Raw genomic sequence first — 18172 nt, 5'->3', positions numbered from 1 at the left:
GATGGGGATAAGTTTGGTAGACAGGGGATCTCAGTAGGATAGCCAAGAGCATCTGTGCAGAGCTGTTCCAGAAGGTGGGCTGGGACTTCCCAGTTCCAACAACTGGGTAGGCTCTCGGGAGTAGGGAGTGGACAGCAACGTGATGGCTTCGGACGCCATCAGCTCTGCAGCACCTGAGACCTGGAGCTGCTTGTGCTGCCTTCCCCTGCTTGGGCTCCTGCCCTCCCATACCCACTGAGCTGGGCAGCAGGCCTCCATCCCTGCCCCTGGCCCTCCAGCCCCCCAGGCTTCCACGCCAGGCCTCGCTGCAGCCTTTTATTCTATCCATCAAATTTCTTGTCCATGATAGTCAGGTTGGAGGCCCCTCCTGGACAGCCCCCTGAACATTTTTACAAAACAATTCCCTGCCCTACCCTGGCTAGTGGTCCACAGCCCGTAGCAACCCCATCCCACACGAATGCGCAGAGTGGTCATTGCTCCTTAGCCCCTGGCTGGGGCGGACTCTCTCCAGGAGTTGGGCTAGCATGAGGGGGATTAGCTCTCAGGGGCTGGGGGCCACCACCCCCGCCTCCCACATCCCTCTGCAGCATGTCCAGGGCCTCCCAGAAGAAGTCCTTCTGTGCGGCCATCAGGGGCATCCACCCTATGATCTCCTTCATCTTCTCCATGCGGTCCTGCAATGTGTGGCAACTGTGGATCTGGCTGAGGTACTCCTCGCAGGCCCGGGCCGTCCCCCCAGGGTCCTGGGGTGCTCCGGCCCCTAGGCTGGGCTCGGGCGTCCCCACCACCCTGCTGGCTGGCAAGTCACGATAGGAGGTGTGCTCCTCAATGTCATGGCTGGATAGCATGTAGAGACAGTCCCTGGTGGCGCAGAGGGCACAGGCACACAGAGGGACCTTGGAGGAGGCAAGACAGGGGCGGGGCTGAGTGGTGCTTTCCTTGCAGGGGTTCCCAGGGAGCCCGGGCTGATCTGCCTATTGTGTTCTTCCCTCTCACACCAGCCCTGAGCCTGCTAAGTCCCAGGGGTGTTGTGGCCAGCACAGTCTGCTAAGGGACAGAGCAGAGTGCATGTTATGTGGCAGAGGAAGTAGGTGGGGTGGTGCTGGGGAAATGGGACTCCCTGTGTCCCTGCAAAAGCTCCAGCTACAGTCTTGTGGGCTTCCTGGCTCAGGGCTCTCGTCCTCCCTGGGTGCCCGCTCCCCTGACCCCGATCTGACCTTGACTTGGAGCTTGACAAAGGAGGCACTCCCCTTGGGCCAGCCGGGGAGGCGGCCCCCAGCCCCGCAGCCGCAGCCCAGCAGCTCCTTGCTGAAGTCCGAGCTCTGGCTCAGCACTAGGGAGTGGTTGAGGCCACACCACAGTGCGATGGGCCGCTGCAGGTAACGAACCTGGGGACACATGGCCAGGGGCCCTGAGCGGGGAGCACCGGGGGACTCGGGGGCTGGGGTGGGAAAAGGTTGACTGGAAGGCTCTGGCAGAATGTGAAATGGGGATGACGAAATGGGAGCCAGCACTGCCCTGCACCCTAGATCTGCCCTACTGACCCCTGCAGCCCCCATACTCTAACTAGTCACATGGGGTCTTGTTCTTCTGTTGGCACCTCATCTATGCCCCCCAGAAAACCAGCTCCTTGCCTGAGCCCTGGGCCTGCTATGTACCTCTCATTGTCAGCCCACACGTCTGTGCCAGTCCAGCCTCAGGGAGACCTGCTCCTTGTGCAATTCCAGGGTAGCCTGCCACGCCATCCCAAGGAAGGACTTTCCTTCCACTGTCCCTCCCTTCTGCTCTAGTATTTTCTTTTTTCTCTTTCTTCTTTTTTTTGAGATGAAGTCTGACTGTGTTGCTCAGGCTGGAGTGCAATGGCACGATCTCCTGGGTTCAAATGATCCTCCCACCTCAGCCTCCCAAGTAGCTGGGGCTACAGGTCCCTGCCACCACGCCCAGCTAGTTTTTGTATTTTTAGTGGAGACAGGGTTTCACCATGTTGGTCTCAGACTCCTGACCTCAGGTGATCCACCTGCCTTAACCTCCCAAAGTGCTGGGGTTACGGGCGTGGGCTACCATGCCCAGCCAGCACTCTAGCATTTTCATTTTCTTTTTTTTGAGATGGAGTCTCACTCTGATGCCCAGGCTGGAATGCAGTGGCACGATCTCAGCTCACTGCAACCTCCATCTCCCAGGTTCAAGTGATTCTCCTGCCTCAGCCTCCCAAGTAGCTGGGATTACAGGCATGCACCACCATGCTCAGCTAATTTTTGTATTTTTAGTAGAGACAAGGTTTCACCATGTTGGCCAGGCTGGTCTTCACGGCCTCCCAAAGTGAAGGATTACAGGCATGAGCCTCCACACCCAGCCTAGTATTTTCAACTTATCACATAGTTTTCCAAAATGGCCACCCTGTTTTTGAAAAAAACGCTTCTACTTGCTTCCTGCCACTTCCTGCCTCTCTCTCTCTCTCTCAAGCAGCAGAGTTGGTTACATGACCAATCTGAGCTTGACCACATTGTTGTTCCTTCCCACAGCGAGTCCTTCCAGTAACTCCCAGGGATCTGGCTTCTCTGTTACACTACTGACATGCTATCTCTAAAGGCACTTGGCCTCTCAGCAGCTAAATCCCAGGGCCTCTTCTGCCTGCTCCTTCTCCTGAGCCTGTTAGTGCTTTAATTCTAAAGACACTGGTAAGTAATTTATGGTCATCCTAGAAAAATTGTGAAACATTGTCAAGCAAAAATTAGTTTTAAAATCACTGGAAATCCCATCACCCACTATTAACATCTTGCTAGATATTCTTTACTGTTAGCTAAACAAATAAATATACATAAGTTGTATATTGTTTTAGAGGGAGGGTGTCAGTGTCACCCAGGCTGTAGTACAGTGGTGTGACCACAGCTCACTGCGGCCTCTAACTCCTGGCCTCAAGCAGTCCCCTTGCCTCAGCCTCCTTAGTAGCTGGGATTACAGATGCTAGCCACCAGTATGGGCAAGTTGTGTATTTATTTATTTATTTTTAAACAAAAAATGAGATAGTGCTAGGTGTGGTGGCTCACATCTGTAATCCCAGCACTCTGGGAGTCTGAGGTGGGAGGACTGCTTAAAGCCATTAGTTCAATATAAGCCTGGGCAACAGAGCAAGACATTGTCTATTAAAAAAAAAAAAATTATCGGCCAGGCGCGGTGGCTCACGCCTGTAATCCCAGCACTTTGGGAGGCTGAGGCAGGTGGATCACGAGGTCAAGAGATCAAGACCATCCTGGTCAACATGGTGAAATCCCGTCTCTACTAAAAATACAAAAAATTAGCTGGGCATGGTGGCGCGTGCCTGTAATCCCAGCTACTCAGGAGGCTGAGGCAGGAGAATTGCCTGAACCCAGGAGGCGGAGGTTGCGGTGAGCCGAGATCGCACCATTGCAATCCAGCCTGGGTAACAAGAGCAAAACTCTGCCTCAAAAAAAAAAAAAAAAAAAAAATTATCCAGGCATAGTGGCATATTCCTGTAGTCCTAGCTACTTGGGAGGTTGAGGCGGGGGAGTTGGAAGCTGCAGTGAACTATGATCATGCCACTACACTTTAGCTTGGGAAGCAGTGAGACCCTGTCTCAAAAACATAATAATAAAAATAAAAAGTGGCTAGGTGCGGTGGCTCACGCCTGTAATCCCAGCACTTTGGGAGGCCAAGGCAGGTGGCTTACCTGAGGTAAGGAGTTTGAGACCAGCCTGGCCAACATGGTGAAACCCTGTCTCTACTAAAAATACAAAAATTAACTAGGCATGGTGGCTACACCTGTAGTCCCAGCAACTCAGGAGGCTGAGGCAGGAAAATCACTGGAACCTGATAGGCAGAGGTTGCAGTGGGCCAAGACATGCCACTACACTCCAGCCTGGGAGATGGAGAGAGACTATGTCTTGAAAATAAAAATAAAAATAAAAATAAATGGTACAATGTAAACTATTTCATAAATTTTTTTAACTTAAAAAAAATTTATGAAATCTTTTCCATGTCAGTACTAAATGTATCTTTGACAATGTGAGTACATTGTCACACCATCACCATTAACCACCCTGCCACCCATCCCATGTGAAACTTCCTTCTCCCGTGGCTTCTGGGACAGCTGTTAGAGGGGTGCATGGCCTGTCTCAGAGGCACCTCTTCTTCAACCCCTGCCTACCACGGGGCCTGCTTCCCAGAGATGCTTCTCAGTCTCTACTTCTGTCCGTTCAACCATGTTCCCAGGTAGAATGTAATTGCCAGCTAGACGTTTCCAATTGAGTGTGGGTTTTTGTTTTGTTTTGAGACTGAGTCTCGCTCTGTTGCCCATGCTGGAGTGCAGTGGTGCGATCTTGGCTCACTACAACCTCCGCCTCCCAGGTTCAAGCAATTCTTATGCCTCTGCCTCCCAAGTAGCTGGGATTACAGGTGCACGCCACCACACCTGGCTAATTTTTGTATTTTTAGTAGAGACAGGAATTTGCCATGTTGACCAGGCTGGTCTCAAACTCCTGACCTCAAGCGATCAGCTCACCTTGGCCTCCCAAAGTGCTGGGATTCCAGGCATAAGCCTCCCTGCCCAGCCTCCAGTTGAGTGTTCTACTCTCACTGCAAGAGGTCCGTGTTCACACTGTCTTCTTCCTTAAACCAGTATTCCTTTTTAACTCTCACTTTGTTGGTAATACCATCTTCCTTTCTCGTCTTTTTCTTTTTGAGATAGGATCTCTCTGTTGCCCAGGCTGGAGTGCCATGGCATAATCTCAGCTCCCTGCAATCTCTACTTCCTGGACTCAAGTGATCCTCCCACCCCATAGCCTTACGAGTAGCTTGGACTACAGGTGCATGCCACCAGGCCTGGTTAATTTTTGTATTTTTTCTAGAGACAGGATTTCACCATGTTGTCCTGGCTGATCTCGTACTCCTGGGCTCAAGTGATTTGCCTGCATCAGTCTCCCAAAGTGCTGGAATTACAGGTGGGAGGTATCACCTTTCTTCCAGAGCCACCTCTGTCTTATACCTCACTCTTCTACATCTAAACAGTTTCAAGGGTCTATTCATTTTCTTCCCAAATATCTCCTATATCCATTCCTTCCCATTCTCGCTGCAGCGCCAGGCCTTTGTCACTCGACAGCCTCCTGGCAGGCTCCCCACCTTGGCCTCCTCTGCACAAGGCTGGCTGACATGTTCTTTTACCTCTTACGGATTGCCTTTTCCCATTCCAGAACCTGCAGTGACTCTTCCCCAAATCTACACCTCTCCAGACTTGTGCCCACCTGTACCACCTTATATCTCAGTGATTCCCAATGCCTTCTGTGCTTTAATGTGACTCATCTTGTCACTGTCCCAGGTATGTGCAGGTTGTGTGCCTATCCCCCTCCTCATCACACAGAATGCCTTTTCTACCCATACCTAAGTCTTATGTAACTTACGAGGCCCTGCCTTTTTTTTTTTTTTTTTGAGACGGAGTCTCGTTCTGATACTCAGGCTGGAGTGCAGTGGCACGATTTTGGCTCACTGCAACCTCAGCCTCCCAGGTTCAGGCAATTCTCCTGCCTCAGCCTCCCGAGTAGCTGGGATTACAGGCACGTGCCAGCTAATTTTTTTTTCTTTCTTTTTTTTTTTTTAGACAGAATCTTGCTCTGTCACCCAGGCTGGAGTGATGTGGTATGATCTCAGCTCACTGCAACCTCCGCTTCCTGGATTCAAGCAATTCTCTGCCTCAGCCTCCTGAGTAACTGGGATTACAGGTGCCTGCCACCACACCCAGCTAATTTTTGTATTTTTAGTAGAGATAGGGTTTCACCATCTTGGCCAGGCTGGTCTTGAATTCCTGACCTCAAGTGATCCACCCACCTTGGCCACCCAAACTGCTGGGGTTACAGGTGTTGGCCACCACCAAACCTTGACACCCAGATAATTTTTTATATTTTTAGTAGAGACAGGGTTTCACCATGTTGTCCAGGCTGTTCTCGAACTCCTGACCTCAAGTAATCTATCCACCTCAGCCTCCCTAAGTGCTGGGATTACAGGCATGAGCCACAACACCCGACCCCTGCTTATACCTCTTCTAGAAGTTACTCTAGCTCACTCAGGTCACCCACTCTACCCCTTCACTAAATTTCTATTACATTTACAGTGCAGAGAATAGACCTCATAGTGCCAACCCTGGGTAAGACATGGGCCAGTAACCACTGGCATTACATACTGATTGGCTTAATTTCTCAGAGGAGCAGAAACTGATTCTATGGAAGCTGGAGAAGTGGACAGATCTGGGGGTTAGGGGATTGGAGCAAGTGGATTGGGAAGAATTGCTGGAAAACAATCTCACCTGTGTGGGTTCCCCTCGGTCCATTTTGTCCCCTGTTCCTAGCTGCCCATATCTGTTATTTCCTTGCATAAAGATTCGGCCAAATTCATCCACCAGGCCAAGGTGATTGTAGCCAAGAGCACAGAACAGGATCTAGAGTGCAAGACAGAAAGGGGAGATAGGCGTTCTCTTCTCTGCAGAGGAACTCTGAGCTCCAGAGTCTCCCAACCACTAACCTGGCATCCCCAGCTGATTTATTTATCTATCTATCTATCTATCTATCTATCTATCTATCTATCTATCTAAGAGATGGGGTCTCACTATGTTGCCCAGTCTGCCTAGAACTCCTGGGCTCAAGTGATCCTCCCTCCTCAGCCTCTCTCTGTGCCCAGCCCCAAGCTGATCTCTTTTTGCATGGCCCTCTCCCCAGGGGTCCCCTGTCCCTTTGGATCAATCATTTGATTCCTGCTCATGTTTCAGATCTTCCGTGCCCTATGGTCCCGCCCCTCTGCTTTGCCCCATCCCTCCAGGAGCCTACCTTGGCAGGCAGTGAGAGAGCAAGCGGCATCTGCTGGTCCAGGGGGTCAAAGGCTTGAAGGGTCCCAAAGAGATCTCGATACACCCCTGGGGTATGCACCTCAAAATACACTCCCCCCTGTTCTGGGGGGTCAGGAGCCTTCAGCTCAGCAGCTTTGGGCACCCATTTCCTAGGGATAAGGCCCCACCTGGATGAAAGCTACAGGAGCCTGGGAGTCCTCACACCCACTTGGAATGCATCAGCCATGATGTCTGGGAACTGAAAACATCTTTTATTTTTGAGACCGAGGCCGGGCGCAGTGGCTTGAGACCGAGTCTCACTCAGTTGCCCAGGCTGGAGCGAAGTGATATGATCTCAGGTCACTGCAAACTCTACCTCCCGGTTCAAGTGATTCTCCTGCCTCAGCCTCTGGTGTAGCTGGGATTACAAGCACCTGCCACCACACCCAGCTAATTTTTGTACTTTTAGTAGAGATGAGGTTTCGCCATGTTGGCCAGGCTGGTTATGAACTCTGGGCCTCAGATGATCTGCCTGCCTCAGCTTCGCAAAGTGCTGAGATTACAGGTGTGAGCCACCGAACCCAGCCCTAAACACATCTTTTCACTAGGATGCCCTCAGGGGTTCATCATCCAGCTGGAGTAAGGGTGAGGGGTGTTGGTGTTTGGAGGGTCTAACCAAGGTTGGGGGCTTTCGGTGTGGTGGGGATCCATACCAGTGATGTAGAGCGTGCTGCTTTGGTTGGAAGTCATGCAGGCCACGCGCAGGTGAGGCAGGCAGTGGGACACCTTCCTCAGGGCCAGCTGAACCGTGTAGGAGCGTGGCTGGTCCAGCTGGGTCTCATTCACTACCAAAGAGTAGATCTTTCCTTCCTCTGGGGGTAGGGGAGGGAGACAGTTAGCTGGGGAGAGGATTCTCCAATAGCCGCATAAACATCCCAAGAGACTCCCTAAACCAGGTGTCCCCAAACTTTTTACACAGGGGGCCAGTTCACTGTCCTTCAGACCGTTGGAGGGCCGCCACATACTGTGCTCCTCTCACTGACCACCAATGAAAGAGGTGCCCCTTCCTGAAGTGCGGTGGGGGGCCAGATAAATGGCTTCAGGGGGCCGCAGTTTGGGGACGCCTGCCCTAAACCATACAGGTGACACATTTACTGCCCTAGAGTGGTGCTGGGAGAAAAAGGGCAAGAAAGAAATAAGGGAAGAGAGACCCCAAGCCCCCCAGACTCCAGCCTCCACAATAAGTCAGGGAAGTACTTCAGCATGAGAGACAAGTGGAGAGAAAAATCTAGCAGATTTGGTAGAATCCAATTTGAGTGAGAGGTCTGGGGATTGAGGGCCCTGCCTGGTATTCAGAAGTTTAGAAGTGGTCAAGTGTGGTGGCTCACGTCTGTAATCCCAGCACTGTGGAAGGCCAAGGAGGATCACTTAAAGCTGGGAGTTCGAGACCAGCCTGGGCCACACAGCAAGATAGCAAGACCCCCATCTCTACCCGCTTCCAAAAATTTTTTTTTTTTTTTTTTTGAGACGGAGTTTCTCTCGTTACCTGGGCTGGAGTGCAATGGCGCGATCTCGGCTCACCGCAACCTCCGCCTCCTGGGTTCAGGCAATTCTCCTGCCTCAGCCTCCTGAGTAGCTGGGATTACAGGCATGTGCCAACATGCCCAGCTAATTTTTTGTATTTTTAGTAGAGACGGGGTTTCACCATGTTGACCACGATGGTCTCGATCTCTTGACCTCGTGATCCACCCGCCTCGGCCTCCCAAAGTGCTGAGATTACAGGCTTGAGCCACTGCGCCCGGCCTCCAAAAAAATTTTTTTAAGAAAACGTCTTGTGGGGCACGGCCTTGAAGCCCTGCAGCCTTGTCAGGTTCAGTCCCATCCCGAGAAAAAAAAGAAAAGAAAAAGTCTAGAGGATCTCAGGCCTAGGGCTAATTATAGAGGACACTGGGAAAGTAGGGAGCTGTTTGGAGTACAATGAATGAGGTGCTTGGCATAGAAGCTGGAGAGATTGGATTTTTCTTTCTTTCTTTTTTGAGAGGGAGTCTTACTCCGTCACCAGACTGGAGTGAAGTGGCACAATCTTGGCTCACTGCAACCTCCACCTCCTGCATTCAAGCAATTCTCCTGCCTCAGCCTTCTGAGTAGCTGGGACTACAAGGCATGTGCCACTATGCCCAGCTAATTTTTGTGTTTTTAGTAGAGATGGGGTTCTTACCATGTTGGCCAGATGGTCTCGATCTCTTGACCTCATAATCTGCCCGCCTCGGCCTCCCAAAGTGCTGGGATTACAGGCGTGGGCCACCATGCCCTGCTTATTTTTGTTTTTTGAGATGGAGTCTGGCTCTATCACCTATGGCCGGAGTGCAGTGGCACAATCTCAGTTCACTGCAACCTCTCCCTCCCAGGTTCAAGTGATTCTCCTGTCTCAGCCCTCAGTCCTTAGCCTCCTGAGTAGCTGGTAGCTGGGACTATAGGTGCCCGCCACCATGCCCAGATAATATATATATATATATATATATATATATATATATACACACACACACACACACACACATATATATACACACATATATATATATGTGTGTGTGTGTGTGTGTGTGTATATTTTTAGTAGTGGCGAGTTTTCACCATCATGTCCAGTCTGGTCTTGAACTCCTGACCTCAAGTGATCCGCCTGTCTCGGCCTCCCAAACTGCTGGGATTACAGGTGTGAGCCACCATGTGCTGCCAAGATCAGACTCTTTGTTTTTGTTTTGTTTTGTTTGAGATGGAGTCCCACTCTCTCTTTAGGCTGGAGTGCAGTGGTACGATCTCACCTCACTGCAATCTCCATCTCCTGGGTTCAAGCCATTCTCCTGCCTCAGCCTCCAAATAGCTGGGATTACAGGCACCTACCACCACACCCAGCTAATTTCTGTATTTTTAGTAGAGACGGGGTTTCACCATGTCGGCCAGAATGGTCTCAACCTCCTAACCTCATGTTCCACCCGCCTCAGCCTCCCAAAGTGCTGGGATTACAGGCATGAGCCACTGCGCCCGGCCCAAGATCAAACTTTTTAAAATCAGGTGTTCACTAGAATAGTGGTTTGCAAACTGGTTTTTGGCAGCAGGGCCTTTTTCTTGCTATTTTTTGGAGACAGAGTCTTGTTCTGTCCCCCAGGCTGGAAGGCATTGTCACAGTCTCGGCTCACTGAAACCTCCACTTCCTGGGTTCAATCGATTCTCCTGCCTCAGGTTCCCAAGTAGCTGGGACTACAGGCGTGTGCCACCACACCCGGCTAATTTTTTTTTTTTGAGACAGAGTCTCACTCTGTCACCCAGGCTGGAGTGCAATGGCACAGTCTCAGCTCACTGCAACCTCCGCACCTCCTGGGTTCAAGTGATTCTCTTGCCTCAGCCTTCTGAGTAACTGGGATTACAGGTGCACACCACCACACCTGGGTAATAGTTATATTTTTACTAGGGGTTTCGCCATGTTGGCCTGGCTGGTCTCAAACTTCTGACCTCAGGTGATCCACCTGCCTCGGCCTCCCAAAGTGCTAGGATTACAGGCGTGAGCCACTACACCCAGCCTGATCTTTGTTTTTAAAGTAGAGATGGGGTTTCACCATGTTGGTCTCGATCTCTTGAACTCAGCATCCCTCCACCTTGGCATCCCAAAGTGCTAGGATTACAGGTGCGAGCCACTGTACCCAACCTAATTTCTGTATTTTTAGTAGAGATGGGGTTTCACCATGTTGGCCAGGCTGGTCTCAAACTCCAGACCTCAGGTGATTTGCCTGCCTCAGCCTCCCAAAGTGCTGGGATTACAGGCATGAGCCACCGTGCCCAGACTGGGCCTTTTATTCATGTAAAATATTAAGCAGAATCCTAGGCTGTGAGACAGAGAAAAGCAGAGCTGTTTGGATGGAGACGAGGATAAGGTGGCTTATGGAACCCGCTCTGAGGGGCCTCCCTCCCACTCCCCTGCAGCAGGGCCTGGGGAGTCTGCAGGAAACAGTTTGCAAAAGCCACTGCTTTGGACCACACCTGTGAGGAGCAGTAGAGCCCGCTGGGTCTCCTGACCAACCAGCACGATCTGCTTGAAGCTCATGGAGTGGTGGAATGTCATCTTGAAGACCCGCTGCCCACTAGACTGCAGGTAGACCTCCACGCAGTCACAGGCCCGGCTGCTGGTGACACCCACCACTCCCTGCTGTTCCCGAGTGGCCAAGACGTAGAGGTATTTTCGGTAAGCTGTGTCACACCTTGGGTCTGAGGCAAACTAGGGGAAAAGATGAAGGGTGTCTGGGATCTAGGATTTCAAAACCGGATGACGCTGGGGCAGCCGGATCCTAGAGTGGAAGGTGAGATGCTTGGATCCAGGGTTGAGAAATAAGCCCTTGCTTTAAAGTTCCTATGTGGAAGGGCAGAGGTCATAGGAAAGATACCTAGGGACTGATGGGGACCTAGGCCCCCAAAAGACGGGTGGCGATATGGTTAGGCTCTGTGTCCCCACCCAAATCTCATCTGGCATTGTAATCCCCAGGTGGGAGGTGATTGGATCATGGGGGTGGTTTCCCACATGCTGTTCTTGTGATAGTGAGTTCTCATGAGGTCTTATGGGTTTTTAAGACAGTTTTCCCTGCTCTTGCTTGTGCACTCTTGCCTGCTGTCATGTAAGACGTGCCTCTTCTCCTTCAGCCATGAGTGTAAGTTTCCTGAGACCTCCCAGTCATGCAGAACTATGAGTCGATTAAACCTCTGCTTTATAAATTACCCTGTCTCAGGTATGTCTTTTTTTTGAAACGGAGTTTTGCTCTTCCTGCCCAGGCTGGAGTGCAATGGAGTGATCTCGGCTCACTGCAGACTCTGCCTCCCAGGTTCAAGTGATTCTCCCGCCTCAGCCTCCCAAGTACCTGGGACTATAGGCACCCGCCACCACACCCAGCTAATTTTTTGTATTTTTAGTAGAGACGGGTTTTCCCAATGTTGGCCAGGCAGGTCTCAAACTCCTGGACTCAGGTGATCCTCCCACCTCCGTCTCCCAAAGTGCTGGGATTACAGGCATGAGCCACTGCACCTGGCCTCAGGTACATCTTTATAGCAGCATGAAAATGGAATACAGGTGGGCCCTCAGCTACCAGGGTTCTGCTACTCACATCCTTGGCTCCACGACACAACACAACATAGCGACAGGCCCGCTTCCACTGCATCTGGCCGAGGGTGGAGGAGACTAGGGCATTTTTGAGGAAGAAGAGGGTTCCCACATAGTCAAGAATGAAGACGTGGTCCTTGGTGGGCAAGAAGCGGCGGTAGCCATGGGCTAGCAGGGGGGCTACGCTCTTGCTGAGACATCGGCGGCGGCCTCCAAATGCCTGAAAATACAGGCCCTTCGTGTCTGGAGGAGGGAAGCAGATTGAAGATTCAAGGGATGGGATGACACCAGGGCGATGAGTCAGAGCTTGTGTAGATTTCTCAGACACCCTGGTTTGTAGCTCCTCCCTATCCCCAGGATAGGGGAACAGACCCCTTATAAAGGAGATGTGGAAAATAAGCTTAGATTATACCAAACATATGAACTTCAGTCTCCACCCCACCTCAGCCCAGGGTCAAACATGTGCTTCTTAATGAGCAATTCTTTGGCACAACCTTGCATCAGTGATGTCAAGAAAAACTATAAGAATAAAGACACAGAGGATGGGTGCAGCATCCCCCTCACCTTGAGCCCCTCTTCCCACCCTCACAGCCCTGTGAATTTTTGCATGCCTGTAATCCCAGCACTTTGGTGGCTGAGGTAGGTGGTTCGCTTGAGCCCAGGAGTTTGGGACCAGCGTGGGCAATATGTCTAAACCCCAGCTCTACTAAAAATACAAAAATAAGCTGGGTGTGGGTGCGGGCGCCTATAATCCCAGCTACTTGGGTACTTGGGAGGCTGAGGCTTGAGAATCACTTGAACCCAGGAGGCAGAGGTTGCAGTGAGCCAAGATCACATGGGTGCTCCAACGTGGGTGACAGAGCAAGACCTTGTCTCAAGAAAGGAAGGAAGGAAAAAAAAGACAGAAAAGAGGCAGAAAAAGGAGTGAAAAGGAATGATGGACGAAGGCTGGTCACCCTCCCTCACCCCAGCTTTGGATCAACTTTCTGGGTCCCCCTAATCTTCCAATGGATGTAAGAAGTAACTGCATAGAGGATCCCTGAAGGGGAAGAGGGTTTAGGGCATGCTTCTCAGGCTGGGGGCGATTCTGTCCTTCAGGAACATTGGTTGTCACAATTAAGGGGGGTGCTGCTGGCCATCTGATGGATGGAGGCCAGAGTCCCTGCTTAAACATCCTACAATGCAGAGGAGAGCCCCCACAAGGAATTATTTGGCCCAAAATATCAATAGTGAGTTCTGAAGCCTTGGGTTAGAGAAGAGAAAACTCCAGGTTTGGGGAGTGAGGATGCCTCTAGGGAAAGAGCGGGAAGTGTCTGTGTACAGAGAGACTTGGCAGGAAGGCTGCTAATGGGAACTGTGGGTGGATTCTGAAGACTTGGAGGAAGTACTCAAGGGAAAATGTTTGAACTGGACCCGTTTCTTCTGGAGAAACTAGCCCTGGAAGCACTTTTAGGAGTGTAGAGGTCATCGGGGGACTTTAAGAGTAGGAGGGCTAAGGCAGGACAGAGGCAAGGAGAATGGGAGGTTCTGGGGAAGGTGTACAGTTCAGAATGGCAGCTCTCTTCCAGGGCCGGACTCCAGAACCCTGATCTCGGAGGCGCGGACTCAGCCTGCGACAGATGAGTCTCCACACCCCCTCCGCATCGCACACTTCATGGAAGTAACGGCAGGTCTGGCCAAGGGCGACAAGGTCTCTGACTGGGAGGAATGAGATGATATGTTCCACCTGGGAAGGAGGAGAGAAGAAGCGGTGAGGGAGGATCATCGGTGGCCCCTTGGTGGTCTGGTCTCCAATCCTAGTATTCTCAACCCGCCTCCCCAGGGACTCACCAGCTCTGGGGGGAACAACTGGACAGAAATCGGGTTTCCTCTCCCCTTCTTCTCTTCATCCCCAAGCTCCGGGCCACAAGAAGGGCAGCTTCTTTTCACCTACCCGAGAAGGGGTGCATAGGGTCCCGTGAAGGTCCCACATCTTTTTCTCCCTTCTCTCTTCCTATCTTGGGGCTCATCTCACTCCAGCTTGGTGCAGTCATGTCCTCAGTCTCTCCCCAGACCCATCCCTAACTTCTTCAAATAAAACCTCCCGATCTCCTGCGGCCAGCCCCCCTCACCCAGAGCCCCTCCTCCCGTCTGCATAGCCCGGTGAATTTCTGCAGCCTCCGTCTCTGGCTCCTCCTCATCATCCTGGCTGCCCTCTCCCTGCTCCTGCCCTCCTGTCTCCTAGGCCCTTGGCCCCCTGTTCCTGCTGGCTTTCCCACACCATGTCCCCTGCCTAGGCTTAGGGGACCTCTGGGGCCCCTCTGCCTCCTAGGCCCCTCCCCCATGGAGTCTGTGGCCAACAAACCTCTCTGTGACCTCACTGTTCAGCCACTGTGACCTATTCCCCTTAATCTTGCCCAGGGCCCATTTCTTAACAGCTCCTGGGTTCTAGCTCAGTTCTAGCCATCAATGGCTCAAGGGAAATGCATTTTACTGGAGAAATACACTGTGAATTATTGGTAGATGGCATCTTTATTTCAGGGAGCAAGAGGTTTTTCCACTTGAGGCCCTTTTAGTACTAACTCTGTAGAGAACACTGGAGAATTCTTCACATCTCAGCAGGCCAAGGCCTCCAGGGATTGGTAGGTAGCTCAAGAGTATAAACTCAAAAAACTATAAACCCAGTTTGACAGGTGAGATGGAGACTCTGCTAATAATTGTTTAGCTCACAAATGATTCAGCAGACTTTTTATTTTTATTTTTATTTTTTTTTTTTTGAGATGGAGTTTTGCTCTTGTTACCCAGGCTGGAGTGCAATGGTGCGCTCTCGGCTCACTGCAACCTCCACCTCCTGGGTTCGGGCAATTCTCCTGCCTCAGCCTCCTGAGTAGCTGGGATTACAGGCACGTGCCACCATGCCCAGCTAATTTTTTTGTATTTTTAGTAGAGACGGGGTTTCACCATGTTGACCACGATGGTCTCGATCTCTTGACCTCGTGATCCACCCGCCTCGGCCTCCCAAAGTGCTGGGATTACAGACTTGAGCCGCTGCGCCCGGCCTCAGCAGACTTTTTAGCCTCGTGAAAAACATATTCAAAAGGAGACCGCGGCTGGGTGCCAGTGGCTCATGCCTGAAATTCCAGCACTTTTGGATGGCCACAGTGCGAGGATGGCTTGAGGCCAGGGGTTCAAGACCAATCTGGGCAACATAGAGAGACCCTATCTCTATTAAAAAAAACAACTTAAAAATTAGCCAGGCATGGTGGTGCACCGCTGTAGTTCCAGCTACTCAGGAGGCTGAGGCAGGAGGATTGCTTGAGCCCAGGAGTTCAAGGCAGCAGTGAGCTATGATAGGACCACCATGCACCATGCTCTAGCCTGGGTGAGAATGAGACCCAGTTTCAAAACAAAAATACAAAAAAAAAAAGGCCCAGTACAGTGGCTAACGTCTGTAATCCCAGCACTTTGGGAGGCTGAGACAGGTGGATCACCTGAGGTCAGGAGTTCTAGACCACCCTGACCAACTTGGAGAAACCCTGTCTCTACTAAAAATATAAAATTAGCCGGGCATGGTGGTGCATGCCTGTAATCCCAGGTATTGGGGAGGCTGAGGCAGGAAAATTGCTTGAATCCAGGAGGCAGAGGTTGCAGTGGGCCAAGATCGCACTATTGCACTTCAGCTTAACCAACAAGTACAAAACTCTGTCTCAAAAAAGAAAAGAAACAAAGAAAAGCAGACTGCTTTTGCTTTCATGGGGACAGTAACATCATTGCATGTATAAAGAACAACCTATTAACGTGGGAGAAAGGGATGGATTTCCACTGAAAGCTTGGGATTTCTCCCAGGGTCTCTGATACTAGCTTTGTCTTACGTGAGGTGACATTTATGAGGAGAAATGGCAGGGGCTGGGATTGTGTCTGTCCAGATTGGGTCAGATCTACACCAAGAAATCCAAGGAGTGGCTGGCTCTTGCAGGGTCTCAAAGGAGTCCTGTCCTGCCGGACCTCACCAGCCCTCACTGCACAGCGTCACAGCCCATTCATTGACTGCACCAGACTGACCACCCAAATTCCCTTATGTATGGTGCCTAGCCATAGCTAGGCTGGGATGCCTAAGATGGAATTTTAATAACTCAACAACTATTCAGGAATATCAACCTCTGAGATATAAACGTAGGTGAAAGCAACTTCAGTGACTTGTTTCTGGGCAACCCACCACATAGGAAGGCGACTGCATTAGGAACTTATGCCACCTGAAAGGAAGTTAAGATCTCCAAGTAGACAGAAAGGTATTTTTCATTCCTCTTGTGTTTGGGTCCCCTTTATCCACTCCATTTCACCCCAGGAGGCAAACGAGAGGTTGTGAACAGAAAAAGGCCACTGTGGGCCAGATGTGGTGGCTCACACCTATAATCCCAGCACTTTGGGAGGCCGAGGTGGGAGGGCTGCTTAAGCCCAGGAGTTTGAGACCAGCCTGGGCAACATAGTAGGACCCTGTCTCTACAAAAAATACAAAAATTAGCCAGCATGGTGGTGCATGTCTGTAGTCCCAGTTACTCAGAGGCTGAGGTGGGAGGTTGAGACTGCAGTGAGCCATGATGGAGCCAATGCACTCCAGCCTGGGCAACAAAGCAACTCTGTCTCAAAAGAAAGAAAAAGTCATCGGCCGGGTGCGGTGGCTCAAGCCTGTAATCCCAGCACTTTGGGAGACCGACGCGGGTGGATCACAAGGTCGAGAGATCGAGACCACCCTGGTCAACATGGTGAAACCCCGTCTCTACTAAAAATACAAAAAATTAGCTGGGCATGGTGGCGCGTGCCTGTAATCCCAGCTACTCAGGAGGCTGAGGCAGGAGAATTGCTTGAACCCAAGAGGCGGAGGTTGCGGTGAGCCGAGATTGCGCCATCGCACTCCAGCCTGGGTAACAAGAGCGAAACTCCGTCTCAAAAAAAAAAAAAAAAAAAAAGGAAGAAAGAAAGAAAAAGTCCACGGACAGCCGGGAGTGGTGGCTCACGCCTGTGATCCCAGTACTTTGGGAGGCAGAGGCAGGCGATCACTTGAGGCCAAGAGTTTGAGACCAGCTTGGGCAACATAGCAAAACCCCATCTCTACAAAAATTAAAAATAAATTAGCCAGGCGCGGTGGTGCCGCCTGTGGTCCCAGTTACTTGGGAGGCTAAGACGGGAGGATCCCTTGAGCCCAGGAATTCAAAGCTGCAGTGAGCCATCATTGCACGACTGCACTCCACCCTGGGCAACAGAACCAGACCTTTTTAATTTAAAAAAAGAGAGAAAGAAAAAAAGGAAGAGAAGAAAGGAAAAAAGGAAGAGGGAGGGAGGAAGAAGGAAGGAAGGGAGGAAGGGAGAGAGGAAGGGAGGGAGGTAAAAAAAAAAAAAAAAAAAATCCTGTGTGAAAACTGAGGGAGCGGGAAAGGGCTGTGCATGGAGGTTCCAGAGACCCGGTTTCTATGGCCAGCTGTCAGGATTTGCTGTTCGCTCTTGCTAACGCATCAACTTCCCTCTGCCTCAGTTTCTGCATTCGTAGCACCAAGGGTGTGTTCTAGGCGTTGTCCTTTCTAAGCCTCTAAAATCCCCAGGTCTGGTCCCTTCTCCATTCCTGTCCAGGGGAACTCCTCGGGAGAGACGGCAGACCACGCAACGATGCACCTACACCCTCCCTCCTCCAGCTGGGCGTCTCCAGGCTCTGGGAAGCCCCCGCCCGCCCCAGCCCAGGAGTCCTGAGACCCCTGCAGAGCCTCCACAGCCGGAGGTCCCCCACGCCGTCCCGTCGGCTGCGACAACTGCCAGCGCACTGGCCTCTAGCAGTCGCCCAACTCCCTTCCAGCCGTTGACGCCGGCTACCCACTAACATGTCCAGCTCAGACTCGCCGCTGCAACCGCGCACTGCATTCAGGCGGCCCCGGGCTCCGCATTCTTAACCTCAGACTTAAAAGTTCTAGCTCACCCGCCTCCTCCTTAGCAAAGAGACCGCCTTCTCGCCCATGCTATTGGCAGGTAGAGCCGTCCCTCAGAGAAGAGGCCGGTCCAGATTCCCTAAGGAGGATCTAATTGGCCTTCTTGACAGTCACTCGCTCGTATCTGGCTTACGATTGGCCCTTGTGGGACGAGGACTAGGCGCCCCTTGCTTGCGCTCTCTCGGCCCGTTTCACTACTAGTTGAGCGCCGGTGTCCCCTCCTCTTGGTTGAACCTGATTGGCCCCACC

The 18172-nt window shown here is 51.5% G+C and overlaps 1 protein-coding gene across 1 annotated transcript; it reads right to left on the bottom strand.

Moving 5' to 3' along the window:
• Positions 1-307: 307 nt before the first annotated feature.
• FBXO24 (F-box protein 24) lies at positions 308-14283 on the bottom strand. Its single transcript, XM_074390322.1, is given in 12 exon segments — positions 308-557; positions 560-896; positions 1218-1388; positions 6314-6445; positions 6831-6952; positions 7543-7701; positions 10862-11096; positions 11974-12212; positions 13512-13695; positions 13800-13898; positions 14081-14208; positions 14211-14283. Coding segments are annotated over 12 exon segments (1851 nt in total). The 5' UTR covers positions 14233-14283; the 3' UTR covers positions 308-534.
• Between the last annotated feature and the right edge of the window lie 3889 nt (positions 14284-18172).

This window comes from Saimiri boliviensis, chromosome 20 (genome assembly GCF_048565385.1).
Source record: "Saimiri boliviensis isolate mSaiBol1 chromosome 20, mSaiBol1.pri, whole genome shotgun sequence".
NCBI lineage: Eukaryota > Metazoa > Chordata > Mammalia > Primates > Cebidae > Saimiri > Saimiri boliviensis.
The sequence above is the reverse complement of the archived record's forward strand: the minus strand, read 5'-3'. Positions and strand labels throughout refer to the sequence as shown.